This window comes from Aquarana catesbeiana, linkage group LG01 (assembly GCF_042186555.1).
Source record: "Aquarana catesbeiana isolate 2022-GZ linkage group LG01, ASM4218655v1, whole genome shotgun sequence".
Taxonomy (NCBI): domain Eukaryota; kingdom Metazoa; phylum Chordata; class Amphibia; order Anura; family Ranidae; genus Aquarana; species Aquarana catesbeiana.
The window spans coordinates 410,735,713-410,749,600 of record NC_133324.1 but is presented as its reverse complement, the minus strand read 5'-3'; the positions used below and the strand labels follow the sequence as shown (position 1 = coordinate 410,749,600).

The 13,888-nt window shown below is 37.4% G+C and overlaps 1 protein-coding gene across 35 annotated transcripts in view; it reads left to right on the top strand.

Moving 5' to 3' along the window:
- The window catches only part of PTPRD (protein tyrosine phosphatase receptor type D), a 2,697,868-nt gene extending 2,690,473 nt beyond the window's left edge, over positions 1-7,395 (top strand). For all 35 annotated transcript variants that reach the window (XM_073635233.1, XM_073635225.1, XM_073635219.1 and 32 more), the window contains 2 exons: positions 1,053-1,188; positions 3,729-7,395. In XM_073635233.1, coding sequence (XP_073491334.1) covers positions 1,053-1,188; positions 3,729-3,797 — 205 coding nt within the window. In that variant the 3' untranslated portion in view covers positions 3,798-7,395. The remainder of the gene's footprint in view (positions 1-1,052; positions 1,189-3,728) is intronic.
- Positions 7,396-13,888: the final 6,493 nt, after the last annotated feature.

The following is a 13,888-nucleotide window of genomic DNA, read 5'->3' as shown; positions in this document are numbered from 1 at the left end:
TTATTGCTATTTTACTTGCATATATTTCAGTTAGCACATGCATTTTCAGGTTTGTTTGGGATGAGATCATTTATGTTATAACTGCTTTTTACTCAGCCATATTGGTGGATTCACATAGTTATTAATTCCAACATGGTGCAGTTTTTTTTCCTCTTTGTGGTGTATGAAAGTTTTTTAATATCTTGGGGTACCGCAACTTCATATGTAATCATTGTTGTGGTAAGTGCAAGTTCTTGATTGTTATATTTTTAACTGTGCAAGGTTCTTGTAAACAGTGAGATTGTTTTATTAAATAAATTAAGGCTTTGCATCTGTTCACATTGCAAAATATCTCTTCATTTTGAAAAGTGAATGGTGATAAATAAGGTGAAGCTGTGTTCACTTTAAATACTTAGTTGTGTGCTAGCAAAAACTCAGCCTTTGGGTTTTCAAAGTCAGCACAGCTTCATAACAGAACAGATACATTGCAATGTGAATATTCTCTTTGCTAGGTGAACAACTCCTACGCTTTTGGTGTTTACATAGAGCCTTCCTCTTAATTTGCCTGCAAGCACTCCTGTGTCCAGACTGTGTAGGCAATCTGGGGTAATGTATCCTCAAAATCACAATAGAGACTTTGAAGTCAGATTTTAGTCTGTGCTTACAGCACCTAATGTTTGTTTATAATAGAAGGCTGGCAGGCTGCCATGTCCCTGCTGCCAGAAAAAAGAAGGGAAGAGCTGAAATTTCAGTGCCTCTGTTGTGAACTTTAAATATGAATTTCCTTGCAGCTAAGAGGTAAGTGGAGGCTTGTATGAAAACTCCTTTTCTGTTTTTAAGAATGTATTTCCTTTCTACTTCTGCTGTTATCTTCAGTATTTTGGAGTCTTCTTAGCAAATGTTAAGCAATTAGCAGAAGTTGTTTCAAAAAAGCTAAAGTATGACTTGAACAGGAAAATCATTAATGTGTAAAATTAATCACATATTATTTTGTTATTCTTTTGCTTTGCTTGTAATTAAATTAAACACTTTTCATCCGACAATCTATTAACATTCTTGTGTTTTTGTAACAGTGCTGGTGTAGGAAGGACTGGAGTATTCATAACTCTGAGTATTGTATTGGAAAGGATGAGATATGAAGGTGTTGTAGATATCTTCCAGACTGTCAAAATGCTGAGAACACAGCGACCTGCAATGGTACAGACAGAGGTGAGTAGGCTGCTAACTAACAATGCCCATGTAAGATTCATTGCCATTATTTATCGTTCATCTTTTCTTTAATGTCTCTTCTTAGCTGTTTGTTTCATTGATACACCAGTGTTATTTTATGCTGTCAAAAGCATGAGGTGCTGCACAGGCTGTTACCAGCATCAGATAACGGTTGAGGTTTTCACAGGCTTGAATTTCCATACAGTACCTTTTGGATATTGATACAACTGCATATTTGCCAAAGTACTTGTTGATTCAGAAAGTTTTATTCTTTCTGAGCTGGCTGTAAAGCTTTAATGAATCAATGTAGTGAGTTTATCACCGAACACCAATTCAGGATGGATAATCAAGTGAGATCGACAAGTTATGTTTACTGAAAACCTTGACATGTAAACTCCATTAGTCTTGAAATATTTCCTGTTTTTATAAAACTGCAAGAGCTTGCAAAATGAGGCATATTTCCTTACAATTCAGTGGACTCTGAAGTACAATATGAAAATACAAATCAGCATTTCTCTTCTGTTTAACCACTTCCCAACCCGCTCATAGTCATATGACGTCCGCAGAGGGGTATTTTTTATCCTGGTCGGGCATCATAGGACATCCTCCGCTACCCACCGGCACAGGGCCATGTCGCCAAGGAGCCACGATGTCTGCCGGGCACCCGTGATCGCTCATGACAGAGCAATGGAGGAGGAATGTGGAACTCCGTGTGTAAACACAGACATCCATGTCTGTCAGGGGAGAGGAGACAGATCGTGTGTTCCTAGTATATAGGAACATCGATCGGTCTCCTCCCCCAGTGAGTCCCATCACCTCCACAGTTAGAACACACAGTCAGGGAACACAATTAAACCCCTTGATCACCCCCTAGTGTTAACCCCCCTCCCTGCCAGTGACATTTATACAGTAATCAGTGACTATTTATAGCATATATATCTGTCCGCTGCAATGTTGCAGTCAGGATAAAAATCGCAGATCTCCGCTATTACTAGTAAAAAAAATCATAATAAAAATGCCATAAATCAATAACCTATTTTGTAGTCACTATAACTTTTGCGCAAACCAATCAATATACGCTTATTGCGATTTTTTAACCAAAAATATTTAGAAGAATATATATTGGCTTAAACTGAGGAAAAAAATTGTTTGTTTTTTTTTTTTTAAATTGAGATGTTTATTATAGCAAAAAGTAAGAAATATTTCGTTTTTTTCAAAATTATCAGTCTTTTTTTGTTTATAGCGCAAAAAGTAAAAACCGCAAAGGTGATCAAATACCACCAAAAGAAAGCTCTATTTGTTTTGAAAAACATTTAGAATTTTGAAAGATCAAAATTTCATTTGGGTACAGTGTTGCATGACCGCACAATTGTCATTCAAAATGTTACAGCGCTGAATGCTGAAAATTGGCCTGGGCAGGGAGGGGGCGAAAGTGCCCTGTATTGAAGTGGTTAAACACTGTGAAAATGAACAAAAATGCCCACTTTTGACATAGTTTTATTGCATTAAAAGTACAGTGAATTCTACAATGTAAGCATTATCTCCTCTGGCCCTTTGTTTTCTGTTCTGTTGAATAATGCCCATACTTGTATATTAGTCCACATGAGAAAACACCAAACAACGACTAATGATATATATTCCACTCCAAATCTTTTTCTATTCCTTTGACATATTGTTTTTTCTTCCAGTATCAGACTTTTCCAGCTTTTCATTTCAGCTTTTCTTGCTATCAGCTTCCCACAATTCACTGTATTGCAAAAGTCAATAGCTGGGAGAGGAAGAAGTAGTATAAGGAACCAGTTAGTTGTGCTGCAGTGCCCATGTGCACATGCTGATAGGGGAAAAGGAGAATGACAGAGAGACAAGCCCATTAGCCTTTTGTTTGTTCTTTTACTCTTTAGTCACAGTCTAGGAGGGGGGCAAATCTGTAAGTGTTACTTAACTGAAATGGAGAACTATCAGGTCTCCTGCCTTATGAATCTCAGAAATGCAAATTATTTGACAGGTAAACCAGCTCTTATATATGTATTTCTGTGTACTTAGCAGTTTGCCTGGATTTCGGTTGTTTATAAGAAATCAGCAAACCTACATTTTTTGGAAAGACAAGGGAAATACAGTTGGAAAACTTACCTCTCATTTCCCCAGTTTTAAGATTAAGATCCACACAATTCATTACAGATGTATACAGAATGGAATAACTTAATTTGTGGGCAAGTCTGCCTCTTTAGATTTTTTGCAAATGTTACAATTTGTACCTTTGTCATGACTTCTGGAATTACTTTTCTCTTATGTATTCTGAACAACTGCAAAGAAGACATTTATAACAACAAAAGAGAGCCCTGACATCACAGAACAATTATAGTTGAATAGAATATAAAATATGCACAAGTGCAATATCCAAAAACAGTCAGCAGTGATTTATTTTTGACATGTTTAACCTGCTATACTCTGGTCAAGCCAAATTTCTGAACTATGACATACTTTTGTTTTTTTTCCTCTCATATGTCAGCTGTTTTCAAAAGCATTTTCTTCTTTTGTAGGACCAGTATCAGTTCTGTTATCGAGCAGGGCTTGAGTATTTGGGCAGCTTTGATCACTATGCAACGTAGAGGTTTCGTCCCATGCTGGATTTCACCTGCAGGCCCTTCAAGATCCAGAGAGCCTCCTCTGAGCCATAAAGTGTGCTTGGGAAGTGTTTGATAACTCCTAGGTAAAGACCAATTACAATAATTGGAACCAGACAAAAAATTAATTAAAAATAGAAAAATACAAACTATTTTTTGGGTGGACCAAGAATACACAGTTCAATAACCTAAGCAAATGTAAAATTTGAGACTGGTGAAACAGCTGAAGGATTCATTTCACCAACATGTCTCAAGGAATCAAATGCTATGGAAGGAAAGAAGTGAAATGAGAAACATTATTCTCTCCGAGACCGCATGAGTGTTCAAAGATTGAAGCTTAGGAATACAACAGCAGGATGTTAAATACGTCAGCTTCGCCTTCCTAAGACAAGTGCAGTCTTTGCAGCGATGTCAACCCTTCTCTATCAACAATCATGATAACGCATTAGTAAAACAAATGGGTGGGAAGTGTCTAAAGAAAATCAAAGTCATTTATTTAGTTTTTTAGTATTGTAAAGATACTGCTGACCTGTGCTTCAATATTAACTGTGTAAACTTTCTTTTCTTTTTTCTTTTTTTTTTAACAAAAAATTTATAAGAAGTAAATAAAACATTGCATAACTGTTAATTTTCGATCAAGAATTGTATTATTTTTTTTTATGCGGTAGAACTGTTATATGTAATAATTCTCATTAGAGACACTATAACATTTAAAATTATGCACATTCTTGTGCACCCTCACATGAAATCATCCTTTTCATCCCTTTTTTTATTTTAATCACAGCCTTTATTTCCAGTTACTTTATGACATTTTTAACATATCTATTTTTGCAACAAGACAAGCTATTTTTTTTTTCATTTTGCTTGGAATCAACAGGGAGTCGCAAAGTATAAAGCTGCTGTAAACCTGATTATATATAAAATGATATATACAGTATATGTATATAAATACACACACATACAAACACTATATATATATATATATATATATATATATACACACACACACACATATATATATCTGTTCTTCCATGTTTTCATTTTGTTAATCAGTCTGGAGATTTTTACAATCCATAAGACCATCTCATGTCATCCTGAAGGTTGCATTTCATTGTTTATTCTTTTTGGCATTTATTTGGAAAGAAATGAGGAATGCACATCAGTGATATGCTAGGTTCGCCGCCCAAATAGATAGACACATTTCTATGTGCTCACAATGTATGTATTTTATGAAACCGCTTTATATTTTTATCCCTTTAGTGCAATAATAAACCATCTTGTATATTATACAGCGTATGTGCATGCAAGAAAGGTCAGTGTTTATGGAAGAGAAATATATTGTATTATAAGATGTATGAAAGAGTTTTCATGCAAATTGTATCAAATCATTTATTATGTGTGCTATATAATTAAAGATATAATTTGTAAACTATGTAAAAAAAATAGAAAAACAAAAAAAATCACACAAGGGCAAAGCCAAAAATCACTGCTCTGCTTAGAAATAATGTAGATTTTTGCATCATGGCAGTTTTGAAATGCTTTTTTTTTTCTTTTTGCATTTAGAGTGCCTTATATTTAATGCTTTTAAGCTACATTATTTTTTTTTTGGACTTCTCAGTTCACTTTCCATAATGTCATATCTGTTTTATTTTAGAAATATGTATTTTTGAATGACGTCTTTTATGTCACATTAACCCTTTATTTTTTCTTAGTGAGAGCAGTAAGAGATGAGTAATTATTATTAGCACTTCTACACTAGCAAGAGCTCTTTTCTCTATCATCTTTCAGCTATCAAACACAAAACTTGCTACCTGCATAGTGTTTAATGTAGCTTATCATTTCAGTAGGATCTAGCAACTGGAAAATGATCTGGTAATCGGTGTGCCTTTGTAATGTCACTAGGTGCTAATGAATTGATTGGCTGCACTGCCCAGAATATTGGTTGGCTGCGGCATAAGTGGGTCCTAGTAAAGTGTGTTCTTATGATTAATAACTCATCCAAAAATACGGTTGCTTCCAGTGGGTGAGAGCAAAAAAAAAGCACTTTTTGGAGTGCATTTTGGAATGAGACTTGCCATTTGAATAGCACAAGTAGGCACTTTATTACAGTAACTTTTTTTTTTTACACAAAATATGTTGTGCCATTGTGTTGACTCACTGCTCATTTTAGCCAGCTGTCTTACATGAAATAAACAATGTAAAACAAAGTATTATCAAGCAGGTTTGAGAATGTTTGCATTTCTGGATTCATCACAGGTGCAGATTTTTTTTTTTTTATCCACACGTGCTCACTTCATGCTTGGCAGTCATTTTGAAAAATAGCCTCTGTGAAGGGTTGTCATAGCACTTTTGTAATTGTTAATAAAAATGGAAGGCTACCTCGGATTCAAAGACATATATCAAAGCAACATAAAAAAAGAATGTGCTTTTCTTGGGGTATCTTTGTTATTATTTTTCTTGTCTGAACAGGAATTGTTCTGTTTGTTACGCAATTGCAATCAAGAATAGAAGTTATATCATCTCTTTAAATATTTATTATTGCATAGATCATATTTTTATAGTCACTGCAACAGAACTAAATGTTTTAAAACATCATGTTACAAAAACATTTGTTTTTGCTTAAACCCATTCTCTCATTTACTTAATGTAGATTTAGTTAAAATCATTGATGTGCATTCCACTTTCTGTGTATTGTCTGTATTATCATGATACTTAATTAAAAAAGCATCTTTATCTGCAAAATACATCAAAAGCAGAAATGCATTTATTAAGCATTATTGGTACGGTGCTATAATTTACCTATATTAGTATAGTTATGTATAATTTTGTAATTAGTTACATTGAAAGAAAACATAAACACAATTTGTATAGAACTACATTATAGCTCTCAATTTCTTTTTCTTTTTTTTTTTCTTTAACACTTGGTTAGTTTTAAAGAAAGATGAGGACATTGATGTGGGCCCTTTGGGGAGAATTGCACTTTCTAAAACTTTGTACTATGCACTGCCCTATTGATTCTACACCCAGTAATGTTATTACTTGAATCCATCTTTAAACAGCAACAAAAACAACCAATTGTGCTATAGAATCCACATCTGTGTAAATAACACAATACGTTTAAAAAAATGGTTTTGTGTTGAGAAAAGTGCAGATGCTTTTTTTCTCCCTTTATTTCCATTTCGATGGCAAGCCTTGCTAACAAAAAAACATCTTCCCGATACTCCAAAAAAATTCTAGAAAAGTTTGACAATTCCACCTTTTACATATGTTTTGTGGCTTTGCCATTGAAGCTTGGAGTGTCTACACAAGAATAATACAAATTGTGTTCTTTGCTCTTGTTTTGGATGCATAGACTGAAAAAAAAAAGTTATAAAAAATAAACTTGTAAAATGGCTTGTTAAAAATACAATTACCTCTACTTAGTAGTACGCGTAAATGTTTTACAAGATGAAAGGCGTGCTTTTTATTTTCTTACTTCGTTACATCGGTGGCGAAAGAAGTGTGTCTGAAAATCAGTTCTTTGCTGACACAAGTTCCATTTGTTACAAATGAATTCTAATAAAAATGTCAGTGTTATGCAGTCCTGGTTATCTTTTTTTTTTAATCTGATTCTGCCACTTTGGTTACAGATGTAATTACATGGGTGAACCAGTCTAATTTTAGATTTGTACATCCTTTGTCAGTTTATTCTATTTCTTTCTATTCGTTTAATGTAAATTTGTGAATACTTATTGGAAAACTATTATTTTGTTAATAATGTTTTTTTTTGTAAAAATGTAAATTCAGATTCTTGCTAAGAAGAACACATTTATTGTATCCATTTTGCAACAGTCACTCCTATCATCTTTAATTTTTATTTCATAATTAGGAATGAGCGAGTCTACCCGGGTTCAGTTTGCAGGGGGGGTTTGTTGAATCCTGCATGAAGTCTGAAAAATCTGAACTTAAAGTTGAACATCATTGAAGCCAACCCCATGGGGGCTAACCTTGGCACTACATTCTAACTAGTTTTTAAAGCTAATAGGCAAGGTATTGTCAAAAATGACTTAAGTACTGGGGAACATGCACAAATGCAACAAAATTGTATCAATTACTGTATAACAGGGAGAGGGCTCTTCTTTTAATATAATTTTCGAGGGTGTTATTGGAAAACACCAATCCTTTAAAGTACATGCTTGGGACTTGTTTTTAAGCTGTATGTGATTTTACAAAACAGTGCGATTTGTATGGACAATGTCAGGAACAGTGCTATATCATCCCATACCTTGGATGTTTACCCCCTTTCTCTGTACTGCACAACATGCTCCCAGTCACAGAGACCAGGCTCTCACCGAATGCTCTTGTATTATTGAACAGCAACCAAAACTCCTGATTCCTGATCAGCTGATCACTGTGGTAGTCTCTGATTTTCTATCACGGTGATCAGTCACTGTGCAGCCCTCTCATGTGTTTTTTTTTTCTCCTATTGCCAGGAGAGGAAAATGTAAACAAATGTGTGTAAAAAAATAAGGAAAAAAATCGCTAGATTAAGGTTTGATGTAGGTCAGTGTTAGGGTCAAGATAAGGGTCAAAGATCATTGACAGGGTAAAAGGTCAGGGTCAGTATAGTTTGAGTTGGATTTAAAAAAAAACTATTTTTTAAATTAGTATGTCAATTAATATCAATTAATATCAGTGTGTTGTAGGCAGGATAATATTAGTGTAAAATGTGCACTAATGTTTCGGGGCCCTTCTATGGGTACAAACAACAAATAATATACACATATGTGATATCACTGCGATCATTGGGAGCAGAATAATTTATTCTGGGTTGTTCTTTGATGGTAAGTTATGGTAATATTAAGAAATATATGGATGCATTAAAAAAAAATATATATTTTTTTTTTACTATTTTGGGGCAGTTTTTCTTTGATTAAAAAAATATAAATCAGGAGATATCTGTATCTAACTTGTCCTGAAAAAACAAGGTACAATGCACCTGGATAAGCAAAGCAATTGCAATGATATGTACAGTTTTACTAACACATGTCAAAGTTACATAATTGTGTTCAGGTATTAAGATTTGTTTTATCCTCCATCATGAAGGGGTTAATTGATTTTTTTAACTTTTACTTCTAGGTTGACTTAAATACAATAGGACCCAAATATGATTAATTGCAACTTAAAATGGCACAACAGTTTTAAAATATAGTTTTTTGTGAGCTTCTTTTTTTTCTTTTTTTTGCAGGACCACGCTGTATTGTTGAAAAGTATAATAAAATGTAAAAAAGAGTGCACAAAAACACTTTAAAAACACAATCCCCCCACCTTTCCCCATGGCTCAAATTATTCCCCAAAAATTCAAACTGTAGACTTTGCCTGGTGTCAGGATGGAATGTGAACACTTGAATAGGCAGCAACAAGAATGAGACAAGACAGGTTTTTATGTTGCAAAAAAATTAGGATGTATTATCTGAGAGACAATAGACATACATATTTTTCCGTGGCTGGCTGTCTGAGCTCCACATTGTCCAACCTCTTTGCACTTCAACTCCTCTGTGGCAGATTCACAGTCAACATTTTTATTTTGTTCTTTTTTTATGTCATACTTATTGATATATTTTCTGTAATTTTCTGGTATTGATGCTGTTGTTAAGCTACATAGCAAAGGCCATGAAATTTTGAAATTCTTATATATATATATATATATATATATATATATACACACAAGTGAGTACACCCCTCACATTTTTGTAAATATTTTATTATATCTTTTCATGTGACAACACTGAAGAAATTACACTTTGCTACAATGTAAAGTAGTGAGTGTACAGCTTGTAAATTTGCTGTCCCCTCAAAATAACTCAACACACAGCCATTAATGTCTAAACTGCTGGCAAGTACACCCCTAAGTGAAAATGTCCAAATTGGGCCTAATTAGCCATTTTCCCTCCCCAGTGTCATGTGACTGGTTAGTGTTGCAAGGTCTCAGGGGTGAATGGGAGCAGGTGTGTTGAATTTGGTGTTATCGCTCTCACTCTGTCATACTGGTCACTGGAAGTTCAACATGGCACCTCATGGCAAAGAACTCTGAGGATCTGAAAAAAATAATTGTTGCTCTACATAAAGATGGCCTAGGCTATAAGAAGATTTCCAAGACCCTGAAGCTGAGCTGCAGCAGTGGCCAAGACCATACAGCGCTTTAACAGGACAGGTTCCACTCAGAACCGGCCTCGCCATGGTCGACCAAAGAAGTTGAGTGCACATGCTCAGCCTCATATCCAGAGGTTGTCTTTGGGAAATAGATGTATGCAGTGCTGCCAGCATTGCTGCAGAGGTTGAAGGGGTTGGGTGTCAGCCTGTCAGTGCTCAGACCATACGTCGCACACTACATCAAATTGGTCTGCATGGCTGTTGTCCCAGAAGGAAGCCTCTTCTAAAGATGAAAACCAAAAAAGGAGGGTGTGCCCCAGAGGGATAATATGGACAGTGTATCACCGGGAAACCAAATGGCTGGTGCAGAGAATCAGATATACAATTTTGTTAAAATTAATAACAACAATTTTTATTGGTTACAAAGTGTACAAAATATTCTATAATATAAAAGCAAAACAAAAAAAGAGGTAGAAAAGACAGTAATCAAACATAATCAAACTGCTAAGGTGCTGTCATGCAACAACCCAGGAAATTCAAGAATTTCTTCGCTGGGGTGAAAGTACGGCAACACGTGATACTCTACATGTTTCGGAATATAGAAAGGCTCAATTCCTTCTATACTGTATAGTTCCTTCTTCGGGAGTTTCAAAGTAGCAGTTTAGATAAATTTCTAAGGAAAAGAAAAACAAGGATATATATGTATATGTAGGTATGTATCACAGAGTATAAGTATGATTAGCACCAGCATGGAGTATAAAACAATTGTGTTACCAAGTATAAGAGACTGTTAAACTTTAAGCAAAGCATAAGGATAAAAACAAAATCTCGGTCTGAACAGGCATGAACATTTTGGTGTACTCACTAGAAAACTTGTCTCTTCAGCATAAAAATTGCACACACAGGCATCAAGAGGTGGACTCCCACCTCCTTCAGTCCAGAGGATTGAGGTTGATTGAGTGGAAAGCCAGCAGTAAGTGTAGCTGTATGGTTGAAACCCAGGAGAGGAAAGGAAAAATCTGGGGTGCTGCGCACATTCCAGACTTGGCGTGGATCCCCACAGAGGCGGCCGGCCAGGGCTCACAAGAGCCACTAATGTTAGGCGGTCCAAGCACACATCTATGAAACTGGAATTAAAAAGAGGAAATCAGAGGTATATTTTGCTATTTACAAGCAATGCGTATGTAAAGCAAAATGCAGGGCGCTTGGCTCTCCAAGTTCATGCCTTGGGGTGTAGGGGTGTGTAAAAGGAATAATCAATATGTATAGTAAATGAGGTTGTAATTACATACCTAATTTCTGGTGTTTCTCAGCATAGGCATACACTTAACAGGGAAAGCAAGATCCTCCTGGCTGTGTAGCAGAGGAAAGTGTGTGTATGAGTGGTAATAAGTACCCTGTGTGGGACAGGGTGTGGAGTTAACGGGCCAATCATTAACTTCAGAGGCGGAGTAAGCTCAAATGCAAATGAAACAGCTGATTTGTAGGTGAGCAAAAGCATACCACACCAGGTGATCATCAGCTGTCTGTGTGAGTGATGTGTGGGCCGCCCACTGTTATTCCTCAGCCTAAGCAGCGGAGGACGCCAGCGCGTCAAAAGGTGCGGTGACATCATCCGCTGACAAAGGCCGCCGATACGGAAAGAGCAGGCTGGCAGGGTCAGGATGGAAAACTACCATATGCGCAGGCGCGAGACTGATCGTCGTGCGCATGCGCATCAGCACTGCTAAGAGAATGCCTCCGTCTCCCTGAGAAAAAAGAGAGACAGAGGCCTTTCCATGTCGGGGAGCACCGACGAGCCATCCCAGCGGGGACCCGGGCCCAAGCCGGGATCCTGGGTTCAATAATTATGTATAATTAGCGTAAGTACTTTGAAAAAAATTCAATTGATCTTGCTTTCCCTGTTAAGTGTATGCCTATGCTGAGAAACACCAGAAATTAGGTATGTAATTACAACCTCATTTACTATACATATTGATTATTCCTTTTACACACCCCTACACCCCAAGGCATGAACTTGGAGAAGCAAGCGCCCTGCATTTTGCTTTACATACTCATTGCTTGTAAATAGCAAAATATACCTCTGATTTCCTCTTTTTAATTCCAATTTCATAGATGTGTGCTTGGACCGCCTAACATTAGTGGCTCTTGTGAGCCCTGGCCGGCCGCCTCTGTGGGGATCCACGCCAAGTCTGGAATGTGCGCAGCACCCCAGATTTTTCCTTTCCTCTCCTGGGTTTCAACCATACAGCTACACTTACTGCTGGCTTTCCACTCAATCAACCTCAATCCTCTGGACTGAAGGAGGTGGGAGTCCATCTCTTGATGCCTGTGTGTGCAATTTTTATGCTGAGGTTGATTGAGTGGAAAGCCAGCAGTAAGTGTAGCTGTATGGTTGAAACCCAGGAGAGGAAAGGAAAAATCTGGGGTGCTGCGCACATTCCAGACTTGGCGTGGATCCCCACAGAGGCGGCCGGCCAGGGCTCACAAGAGCCACTAATGTTAGGCGGTCCAAGCACACATCTATGAAATTGGAATTAAAAAGAGGAAATCAGAGGTATATTTTGCTATTTACAAGCAATGAGTATGTAAAGCAAAATGCAGGGTGCTTGCTTCTCCAAGTTCATGCCTTGGGGTGTAGGGGTGTGTAAAAGGAATAATCAATATGTATAGTAAATGAGGTTGTAATTACATACCTAATTTCTGGTGTTTCTCAGCATAGGCATACACTTAACAGGGAAAGCAAGATCAATTGAATTTTTTTCAAAGTACTTACGCTAATTATACACAATTATTGAACCCAGGATCCCGGCTTGGGCCCGGGTCCCTGCTGGGATGGCTCGTCGGTGCTCCCCGACATGGAAAGGCCTCTGTCTCTCTTTTTTCTCAGAGAGACGGAGGCATTCTCTTAGCAGTGCTGATGCGCATGCGCACGACGATCGGTCTCGCGCCTGCGCATATGGTAGTTTTCCATCCTGACCCCACCAGCCTGCTGTCTTTCCGTGTCGGCGGCCTTTGTCAGCGGATGATGTCACCGCGCCTTTTGACGCGCTGGCGTCCTCCGCTGCTTAGGCTGAGGAATCACAGTGGGCGGCCCACACATCACTCACACAGACAGCTGATGATCGCCTGGTGTGGTATGCTTTTGCTCACCTACAAATCAGCTGTTTCATTTGCATTTGAGCTTACCCCGCCTCTGAAGTTAATGATTGGCCCGTTAACTCCACACCCTGTCCCACACAGGGTACTTATTACCACTCATACACACACTTTCCTCTGCTACACAGCCAGGAGGATCTTGCTTTCCCTGTTAAGTGTATGCCTATGCTGAGAAACACCAGAAATTAGGTATGTAATTACAACCTCATTTACTATACATATTGATTATTCCTTTTACACACCCCTACACCCCAAGGCATGAACTTGGAGAGCCAAGCGCCCTGCATTTTGCTTTACATACTCATTGCTTGTAAATAGCAAAATATACCTCTGATTTCCTCTTTTTAATTCCAATTTCATAGATGTGTGCTTGGACCACCTAACATTAATGGCTCTTGTGAGCCCTGGCCGGCCGCCTCTGTGGGGATCCACGCCAAGTCTGGAATGTGCGCAGCACCCCAGATTTTTCCTTTCCTCTCCTGGGTTTCAACCATACAGCTACACTTACTGCTGGCTTTCCACTCAATCAACCTCAATCCTCTGGACTGAAGGAGGTGGGAGTCCACCTCTTGATGCCTGTGTGTGCAATTTTTATGCTGAAGAGACAAGTTTTCTAGTGAGTACACCAAAATGTTCATGCCTGTTCAGACCGAGATTTTGTTTTTATCCTTATGCTTTGCTTAAAGTTTAACAGTCTCTTATACTTGATAACACAATTGTTTTATACTCCATGCTGGTGCTAATCATACTTATACTCTGTGATACACATAAAAAATAAAAGATTC